We start from the raw sequence: 11,165 nt of genomic DNA on the forward strand, positions 1-11,165 counted from the left end.
AAAAAAAAAAAACTACCAAAGAAACCACTACTCTAACCCCCACCTTCGGCATTGCCATTAGTAGGGGAGTAGCACTAGTAAAAATCTATAGTTTGGTCTTCCTTCAGCATCCCTCCTAATCAGCTCCAATACATGATTAGGAAAAGTAATATTATAACAAGAAATCCCAGTTTTTGCTGCATCATGAGCAAGAAAGTCAGCAACCGAATTTGCCTCTCTAAAGTTATGTGAAATCTTCCATGAAATCGCCTCCAAGTAAGGTTGAAGGAAAATCCATCTCGGAAGCGCAAACCAGGGGATCCTCTTTTGTTGAAAGGATATCACGACCGCACTAGCGTCTATCTCCACCCATAGGAAGTTTCTTCCCAATTCCCTAGCGTGCAACAGACCAGTCATAAGTCTTCCACCTTAGCCTGGAATGCACCTGTCACTCCCATGAAAATTTTGTAGGATTCCAAAATTCTTCCCCTATGGTCTCAAAAGATTCCGCCCACCCCTGCACGCCCTGGATTGCCCAATGAGCTACCGTCAATATTCATCTTCACCGAATTTATCTGAGGTCTACACCGAAAAACCTCTAAAATATTATGAATAGGGGCATTTTGGATCGTTAATCCTAGCTTCCTACAACAAACAACATTGGCAACAGTCTTCACTTCCCCTTTGGTACTGGGATTTGAGGCTCTAATATCCTCTAAAATCATTTCCTGCACAAATCGAATTGGCCTCGTTTTTCCATCATACCTTCTGCTATTTCTTTCACGCCAAATATGGTCCGCCACTGTAACCATACCTAGATCCCACGCCTCTTTGCAACACACAGTCTTGTGCTTTCTTTTCCACCATTGGAATAAATCAGCCAATGACCCTGCTTTCTTTCACCCAGCATTGAAGCAACCACAGAAAAAAAAAAATCCAAATTTCTACCGAGAACGAACAATATAGGAAGATATGATTAATTTAAAAAAAATTCAGCAGAGAGAGCAAGCGAAAGTCTTCGCAGAATCGAAAGCAGTGCCTGTCTAGTGCATTAGAGACTAACTCAGTATCACCATGGTTCGGGAACACCACCGAGAATTTTGTGATGCCAAATTTAGATGCTTGCTTTGCCAGATAATCAGCTACACCATTGGCTTCACGAAAGCAGTGCGAGACCTAGAGACAGAGTTCATGACTTGATGCAAGGGCGCAAGGGCAAAATTATGGAAGAGAGCCAGCAGGAAACACCTAGAGACAGAGTTCATGAAAAGACGATGCTACACCTACATTCATGGTGTTTAAGATTTTGATATGCACATTATCATTAGTCCCGGGCATTGTGGTTTCCTGTATCAGTAGTGTGCTACGTTCTCTGGCAATGAAGAAGATGTTTCACTATGCAGAAAAGAGATTACTCCCCAAGTAGCGGCGAGAAAACTCGCCCTGAAACCCTAGCTTGAAAAACCACAAAATACAATGACTTTTCTCAATAAGGCAACATTACATTATATACTCCAAGTTGCGGGTCATCCCATTGGGTCGCAATCGATCCAGTCGAACCCCTCTATTTCTATCACATATCTCAGAACACTTCCCATTTGGGTCGCCACCAAAATATGTCGATCGGGTCAATCTTCAAAATGGCTCAAGAATTCAAGGAAAACTTAACAAGTTTTGTTTTTGTTAAATTTATATGTCAGGTGTTTGATTTTATTATATTAATCATAGGTCTACGTTAGCTCATCGACTTATTGCCATGTTTGGTTTTTTAATAGTTTTTCCCCAACTCCTCCATGTTGAAGGTGGGAAGTGATTCAAGACCTGGTGAACTACCACTCTAGGCCATGGATCATACTAGCATGTTCGGATACATCTTTCATCTGTTTATATTTGGGTGAAAGAAACAAAACTCTATAGAATACACCAAATTACTCAACTTTGACTTGGTTACGAATAGATAATCTTCTTAAGTAACTAGAAAATTTAGCAATATCATATAGACCATCTCAGAACAATAGCATATAGGTACAGAAAATGATCAAAAAGGCTTCAGATTATGCAACATTGACTTGATTACATGCCACTAAGAAAAGAAGTGGGACTTGGAGGAATTGGCACCTCTATTGTCCCTTCTAACATTAAGACCACCTTCTTTATGGAGGGACGAAGTGAGGGCTCGTCTTGGATACACCAAATTGCGACACTAACCATCCTGTCCAGTTTTCTTTTGTCCACCTCTTCATCACCAACTAGCTTACCGAGTGCACCAGCATCAAAACAGTCGTAGACCCAATCTGTGACGAAGATTTCTTCTTCTGAAACATTCATATCAATGCCCCTTCTGCAACATATTAACTCCAAAAATAGGACCCCAAAACTGTAAATATCTGCCTTTACTGTTATAGGCAAGTTCCTGTGCCACTCGGGTGCAACATACCCTCTTGTCCCTCTGATCCTAGTTAGTCCTAGTTTGGTCTGCCTTTAACAGCTTTGACAAACCAAAGTCAGCAATCTTTGGACATCGATACTCGTCCATGAGTATGTTCTGAGGCTTTATGTCAGTGGAAGTACTCTGCAGCTTATAAGGCTATTACCAAATTAACCAGTTTTGATATCTTTTTTTTTTGGTCAGAACCAGTTTTGAAATCTAATATTTCCTGAACTTGTTTCAAAAACCAAGATGATTACAGAATTGAATTGTAAAAGCACCACCGTGCACTTCAAGCCAATGGACCATAAGATGGAGATGTTTTAACTTCCCGAAGTAAATTAGAAGTTTCCAAGAAGATGGTAGTCCAATATTTTCTCATCGCTCCTCAGTCCTGTTCAGAATTTCAATCAGTTTCATGTCTAAGATTGTTCTTCTACGTCTCTAGTCCGGGCAGTTGTCTATTCAAACTTTTGTCTGAACCACACACACTATGCCATGTAGGTCATTGCAAGACTTCAAGCCTCCTGGTTTTGATTATTTCAACATTTTATTTTGTAGGAAGTTTTTCTTCACCATACCATGAATGTGAAGGGTGTCACCCCACCATGATAATTGTCTGACCCACTATAATATGAAGTCACAATGCCTCTCACACAGTCACACCTTTGGTGACACCGCCTCTGAAGGAAAACTTGGTTTTTAAACACCCACTATACTGGTGAAGTGTTTTCACTACATATGCATGATGGACAATAGGAATGCACATTCAAAGTGAATCCCAGTCCTCCACAACATGGCAGCAATAACACATAGGCACGTAGATGGTTCCTGTTTTCTTCATTTTATGAGCTTCCTTCTCCCCTATTAATGGCAATGCCGAAGGTGGGGGTTTAGGCTTGCTATTTTAGTGGTGCTTTTTCTTCTAGGGAGATTTTTTTTTTTTTTTTCATATTTCCTGTGTAGTTTATTTTTTTGTTTCTTTTCGTTCCTTTTTAATATAAATGACCATTTAGCAAAAAAAATGACGTTTGACTTCACAAATTCAATGATAATGGTATTGAATTGAAATATCATTTCGATCTTAAAGGGTATGTTTAAATGTCACCTGCTATGTTACAAATCCATTTCCTAAATTATAATGCTCCAAGTTTTATAATAGGATTGTTGCAGTATATAGGGGCAATTGTGCCCTTTGGATTTTAAAATCTAAATTTCCAAAATAATTGCATAAGGAGCTGTTTTCAAGGGACAATAATATAAATGTGAAATGACTTACTCGTACTAATTACAAGTTGTAAACTTCTTTTAATCGTCACTTGTTTAATTTCCAAAATATATCTGATAGGAAAGTAAAAAGGATTTTTATTTCAAAAAAGCTGAGTGATTTAATGCAATTTTTATGTATAATAACAAATTTATCCTCAATGGAAAATAATAATAATAATAATAATCTATCATACGAAAAAAAAAAAAAATTACAATCTTATTATAACCAACCTTTATTATCGCAAGATTTTCCCCATATATAAATTCTTCAACACTGTAAAACCATGGGTTGGTCTCTTCCCGGCCTTCTCTTATTTAAAGTGAGTGCTCAATTTGAGTGGACAACATAGTTCGAGTGCGTTTGGGATTCTGAATCCTAGTGGGACCCTCCTACTACTCCCCGAGCTCTCATTGCCTCCCAAACTCTAAGAAGAGCCTTTCTCCTAAGCAGGTTGCAGAGGCAAATGCCTGGAAAGGGGAGGACGCCATGCCAACTTGTCAACCCAGCCACAACCACAACTTAACACCCACTCATTCCAGTAGTACCCCTACCACAACTACTAAAGTTTCACCCCTTAGGCCCTTACCACTCCTTACCTAAGAACTACCCCCAACCCCCAACCTCCAACCCCCAACCCCATCCCTAGCCCAAGCAAGTCTAGATGCACCGGAAAATTGAGTAGCCCTCTCACACTGGCCGGCGCCTTCTCACACCATCTCCCCTTTTAGCAAGCTGAGATTGGTGGGCGACACCACCTTCTTCATCACCACATATTAAGGGTGTCAATTGGTTTGATTTCAGTTAGCTTCAAGGTCTAAAATGCATAAATCAAAATCAAATTGAACCAAGAACAGAACACTTTAGAAACCAAGACTGAACTGACTTAATTTGGTTAAGTTTTGTATACTTTTTCTTATTTGATTTTAATTCGGTTTCAAATTAAGTTTAAGTCTAATTTTAAGTGTTTGAGTAGACTTTGAACATATTCATTGACAACTTTGTACATCTTTATCGACCAAAAAAAAAAAAAAAAACCCCTTATTTGTTAGGGCCATAATCTACCCAAAAAAATTTCAAACATTAAAAATGAATACAACATATCATCCACATTGATTAAAATAATATAAAAAGGATATAATTTTATCCATTTTATTATTTAATTCAAAACTTAGAAATTCAGATCGATTTAAATCAAGAAATCAAAACCAAGTCAAACAAAAAAAAGTTCTAATTTTTTAAATCCAAACCTAACCAATTAACTTTTTTTCTACTCAATTTGTTTTTAAACGATCAATTTCGATTTCAATTTTCAATTTCAATTCTGAATTGACACTCTTACACACACACATCAGCACTTACACCTTCCTCACCATCACCTCCCTCCAATTCCACTCCACGCTTGGGTACTCAGTGCTTCAGAAGTTAGCAGATTGAAGGGTTCACAACATAACATTTAATATCATTAGCATTCTAACTGTGTAAAAGTGACTTACCCTTCAACACTAAGGGCCCGATTGATTTTGTTATTAGAAATGATTTTTCCATTTTTTTGTGCTCAGAAACAAAAAAAACACCCCAAAACCATTTGATTTTTTTTTTTGTTTCGTTGCACTTGTTTTTAGAAACAGAAATAGAATTTTATGCCTATTTTTGTGTCTGGAAACAAGAATATACAAACTAGTCCAACCTATTTTCCTGTTCTTTGAAACAAAAAGAGGGGGAAAAATTCACAAAAATTCTGATAGATTCGGCGATCAACCCAAGCCCTTCTCACAAAATCCCGATAGAAGGCATTGCTCTCCATGTCTCGCTACAACTCTCTCCAAAGGAAAAACCTGAAGGTGAACCTGCAACTCTCCTTCTACACTCATCTTTGTCCAAACTTTCGAAGCGGCAGCTCCATCTCCAAGCTCCTGAAGCTCAAGGTTCTTGAAGCTCTAGGTTCCCTATAGTTCCTGTAACCCAGTGCTAAGGAACTCTCTCATCCCTATAGTTCCTGAAGCTCAAGGTTCGTCGTCTTGCATCGATCAGTTAGATTTATCAGTAGTATCTCTACCTACAACTCCACGGTCATCATTCAACCCATTCCAAAGTTCCTGCCTTGGCCCTAATTTCTTCTTTGATAATGGTGGGGGTTTGGGGTTTTCTCTTGTTGATTTTTGTGGGAAATATTAACAAAAAAAACCTTTCTAATCTCACGCCTGATTGCTCTTTCTTTTTTTGGTTGCTCTGTTGTTGCTCTGTTGTTGCTCTGTTGATTTGTGTTAGTGGTGAAGTGATTGCATTTGGAACTGAAAATTTCATTTAGTTTTGGGGTTCTGGTTGCTCAATGTGTCTATATCCACTGGTATTTCTCCCTATTTCCTTCCAATTGCTACTTAATTAATTAACCAACAAAAAAAGTGAACTTTACTGCCACAAAAGCTTTTATGCATCAGATTTCAGTTATAATGCTTCTTGATCAACATCCGTACCAGCTCCTACTCTTAATCATGGCCTGGGATCAATCTTATTTAGTGAGACCCATTTACCTACAATTCCAACGTCATTCCTTCACTCATGAGTTGCATTCTTACAACGTCGTAGCTTCACTCATGTCTTGAACTCGACCACATTGTTGAAAACATTTTGAGAACTAGAAAAATCAAACACTTTTTTATAATTTAAAAAGGGTAAACATCACTCCCCAACTGCTACATTCATCCCTTCTCAGATCTATTCGAACTGTTCATCTTTCAGCGACAGAGAAAGAGGAAGAGGAAAAGGGCTGAATATCAGGGGAATCTTGGGCATTTCACAATTAGGAGGGTTATTTCGGGATTATAAAAGAATTTAACTTGACTTAACAGCCAAATCTAACGGTTGAAGCTGTTAGATAGCATCTTGTTTTGTAGGGGAGGAGAGTGATATTTTCGGAAAGGTGGTGGGTCAAGTTGATATTTCGCCTTAGTTTAGGGGGAGGGGAGTGATGTTTATCGTTTAAAATTTTTTTTCTTAGCACTTTTTCTCTTTCTGCTCTTTCTAGACACAGAAACAAGAGAAAAAAGATCAAACGGGTCCTAAGTTCATAGTTGACTTACATTACCGTTCGACAACTGTTATGCTTTTAATTCATTTGTTATTATTTTATTATGTGATTCATCGTATACATAGAAAAGATTCATATATACTTTAATTTAATTTTCGCCTTGATTTAATAAGCAGGTGGAAATGGAATCAGCCAGGCCCTGTTTTGGTAACACGATTCCAATTCTGACAACATCGGCCAGAAATCAGCCTGTATCAACCTAAACCCTAAATATTTAACCACAAATCAGTTCAATCAATTTGATCAGAAACTGTTTATTCAATTCCAATTCCTCAAAACCCGTCTCATATTAAGTACTGGCATCATAAACAAAGCGACCCAATTTTGAAGGTATGAAGAAATGAAGACCCAATTTTGACTACCAAAAAATGAACCAATATGCAAAGTTTAGAACTTTTGTGACCACATATACTATCACTCTTTAGTATAATAATAATAGCACTTTTTGATCACCATTTCAACACTTCCTTTTCTTATAAATCCTACCTGTATGTGAGGAAGAGGCAATGACTTGATGCAAGGGCGCAAGGGCAAAATGTTGGAAGAGAGCCAGCACGAAACACCTAGAGACAGAGTTCATGAAAAGACATGCTACACCTATGTTTATGGTGTTAAAGATGCTGATTTAAACAGATGAAAGATGTTATGTGAACATGCTAGTTTGATCCATGGCCTAGAGTGGTGGTTCACCAAGTCTTTGATCACTTCCCACCTTTAACATGGAGGAGTTGGGGAAAAACTATTTAGAAATCAAACGTGGCAACAAGTCGATGGCCTAATGAATCGGTAAGTTCCAAATGTAGACCTAGGATTAATATAATGTTATCGAACACCAAACATATAAATTTAACAAAAATAAAACTCTACTCAACTTTAACTTGGTTACCAATAGATAATCTTCTTAAGTAACTTGAAAATTTAGCAATATCATACAGACCATCTCAAAACAATAGCATATAGGTACAGCAAATGATCGACCGGATTTTGGAGTATATATAATGTACTGTTGCTTGTTGAGAAAGTTATTGTATTCCAGGGTTTTCACGCAGCTAGGGTTTCAGGGCGAGTTTTTCCTCGCCGCTGCTAGGGTGTAATTTCTCTTCTGCATAGTGAATCATCTTCTTCTTCGCCCGAGGACGTAGCACACCACTCTGGTGTGTGAACCTCGTTAAATCTCTGTATCGTACGAATCTATTGTCACTTTATTATTCGTGTTTCTTAGTGTTTGATCTTACAGCATATTATCTCCAAGAACACGATCCCATAACTGTAAACATATGCTTTCACTGTTACCCGCAAGTTCCAGTGCCACCACTCAGGTGCAACGTACCCTCTTGTCCCTCTGATCCCAGTCTGAGTCTTAGTTTGGTCTATCTTTAACAGCTTTGACAATCCAAAATCAGCAATCTTTGGACATCCGTATTCATCCATGAGGATGTTTTGAGGCTTTATGTCACAGTGGAAGATCTGGTTGTCACACTCTTCATGTAGGTAAAGGATTCCTCTTGCTATGTTGAGAGCAATATTCACCCTTTCATGCCAACATAGTGTTCTTTTGGAATTGAAGAGGAAGTCTGCAAGTGTTCCATTGCTCATATACTCATACACCAGAAGCCTATTTGGACCATCACAACAATAACCAATCAATTTTACTAGGTTTCTGTGATGGGTTTTTGCAATTACTCTTATCTCAGTCTAAAATTCTCTCTCACTTTCTTCAAACAATTTATCTAGTCTCTTTACAGTTACGATCCTCTCATCATTTGGCAAGGTTCCTTTAAAAACTGTGCTGAAAGCTCCTTTACTCACCACTTCTTTGAAACCTTTTGTAACTTTCTCAAGCTCATCAAATGTAAATGATCGAAGTCCGATCTCCTCAACTAATCCTATGTTTGGATGTTTTGGGATCTTTGTATATGCCCTAACATGATACCGATGAACAAGAAAACCAAAAAATACCATAAACGCACAAGCATTAAATGAAAGACTGGTAATTAAGATACCTTCATTTGCTCCTCCCTTGCTTTCTTTTGTTACCGCCCCATGATCACTTGGAGGGGTGGGGCTACAACTCATATGAGTCCTAACTTTAACAAAAGTTAAGATGGTGGTGGTAGATTCATCCATTATTCTTCTTCCGTATCTCAATGGGAACTTCTGTTTAATGCAGTCCTGGCCTTTAAACGTTGCAGCTTCACAGTTAGTGTCAGCCAAGCAAGCATTTTTGCATTCTTCTTCAATTAGAGATGATAAAACTAAATATTGACCATCTTCCCAAGAAGCGTTCTCCAACGTATACATAGAGTTGTTGTTCTGTGTTTCATTTCCGCAACCTTGATCAACTTCTAACTTTTCCTGGCAACCCAAACTTTGGCAACTCTCATCAATGAAGTTGAAACTAGGAATACAGTTGGATGTAGTCCCCTGATCCCTGATAGTACAAAACGAGTTCACGCCGCAAATGCCCTTGGGTTTGCACTTATCTTTCAATGATTCCCAGTTGATGGACCAACTACTCTTCCTCTGATCCACATTAAGAGAATAGACTCTAAAGATCCCATCAATATCGATCGTCATGCGGTAAAAACCATTTTTGTTGATGGGAGTATTTCCTCCGGAAGATTCATTCCATCGAGTGGAACCATTGCTAGTGAGCAAATACAAGTATCCTCCATCAGCATCAAGATTTAATGTATGGTTGTCTTTTACATTGGTACTTGATCCCCAATAAGCATTTTAGGGTGCATCTTGAGTGTTAATGGGATATTGAACAAGGTTGCCATCATACTGCATCTTGAGCTGAAAATTTCCAGTGGAGTGGTTAGTTTCTGATAAACCAGAGATCAACTCCTGCCCTGCGTGTAGTTGTTAACCTGGAAGAATGGTGTCGATTGGGACCTGATCAAAACTTTTCCACAAGATCATTCTAGTTGAATTATATAGAACGAAATTGCCGGTGTCAAGCATGGAAGCCCAAGAAGCTGACTTCGAATCGTCTGCAATAGATTTTGGTTGGTCTTGTTGTGTGACTTGCAACACCAAGCTACCATCACTAGTAAGGTTCAAAGTAACGTTGCTAGACAAAGGTGGATCGTCTCTTTTTTATGTCCAAACCACAGTATGTTGAGGTATTTGGGCAAACCAAATTTCAATGGCAAACCCATTTCCTTTTGGATAGAATCCAAAAGCAAATTGACCAGAGGGAGAAAGCCATGAAGAATTGGTGGAAGAAGGAGAAAGAGAGGAACCTAAGCCATGTTGGTGTATGATGTCTTGTATTCCGTCGTAGTTTAATCCAGGGAGTACTGATGCAGCACCTAGATAGGCAGGATGACGGTACTGCTAGCCGGTTAGTGGGCCGTGGGGGTTGCAAGGGGGGCAGGAGGCCCCCCTGCATAGCAGGGGATGTAGGGGGCACAGCCCCCACTCGAATTTTTTATTTGAGGGCAATTGTGTACTTTTCGGATTAGGGTTTTTTTGCAATATATTTGTAGCGAGGGTTTCTTTCTCGGTAATGCAAGCAATACTGAGAGGTGTGAGGACGAGCGCTGTAACCCTATTCTCCATTGATAGTGAAGCAGGATCTCATCTCACCGGGGACGTAGGCAACCTTGCCAAACCTCGTAAAATCCATATGCATTGTTTGCTTTGTTTTTCCATTATCTTCTGCATCGTTTTAGGGTTGCGTTTCTACATATTGGTATCAGAGCTCTAGGTTTCCGTTTTCTAGGGTTTACTATCACGATGGCAGGGAAGGGATCGAATGTCAAGTATGATATCGAGAGGTTTAATGGGAAAAAAAATTTCACCCTCTGGCGTCAAAGGATGAAGGATCTTCTGATACAATAGGGTTTGGCAAAATCGTTGTTGGGGAAGTCAAAGAAACCTGTGAAAATTACTGACGAAGATTGGGAAGAGATGGAGGAAAAGGTGGTAAGTGCTATTCGATTAAATCTTTCTGTTGATGCCCTACAATATGTTGTGGGTATCGAATTTGCACCACAGTTATGGGCGAAACTTGAAAGCATCTACATGATGAAGTCCTTAACGAACAAGTTATTCGTGAATAAGCAATTGTATTCTCTACAGATGGAGGAAGGTACGGATCTATTAGAGCATCTTAACATGTTCAATCAGATCGTAAGTAAACTTACAAAACTGGAGGTTAAGATCGAGGATGAAGACAAGGCGTTACTATTGCTATCGTCGCTCCCAGAATCATATGATCACCTAGTAATGACTCTCTTGTACAGGAAGAAGACCCGTGAGATGGATGAAGTCGCAGCTGCCCTCATGTCCAATGATACAAGGAAGAAAGCCAGTAGTACGAAATCTCAAGGAGAAGGTTTTTTTCGGAAGTGACAAGGACCAAGAAAGAGGGAGATCAAATCAGAAGGGAT

At 38.9% G+C, this 11,165-nt stretch overlaps 1 protein-coding gene and 1 pseudogene across 1 annotated transcript in view; both read right to left on the reverse strand.

The window, feature by feature from the left end:
* LOC122084165 overlaps nucleotides 1-2,515 on the reverse strand; it is a 16,043-nt gene extending 13,528 nt beyond the window's left edge. The window contains exons 1-2 of the mRNA XM_042652249.1: nucleotides 2,466-2,515; nucleotides 2,188-2,320 (exon numbers count right to left, since the gene is read on the reverse strand). Of these exons, the coding sequence (XP_042508183.1) occupies nucleotides 2,188-2,320; nucleotides 2,466-2,515 (183 nt within the window). The remainder of the gene's footprint in view (nucleotides 1-2,187; nucleotides 2,321-2,465) is intronic.
* A 5,468-nt stretch (nucleotides 2,516-7,983) lies between these two features.
* LOC122084166 lies at nucleotides 7,984-9,342 on the reverse strand (annotated as a pseudogene).
* Nucleotides 9,343-11,165: the final 1,823 nt, after the last annotated feature.

The sequence above is a fragment of the Macadamia integrifolia genome, chromosome 7, assembly GCF_013358625.1.
Source record: "Macadamia integrifolia cultivar HAES 741 chromosome 7, SCU_Mint_v3, whole genome shotgun sequence".
Lineage (NCBI taxonomy): Eukaryota > Viridiplantae > Streptophyta > Magnoliopsida > Proteales > Proteaceae > Macadamia > Macadamia integrifolia.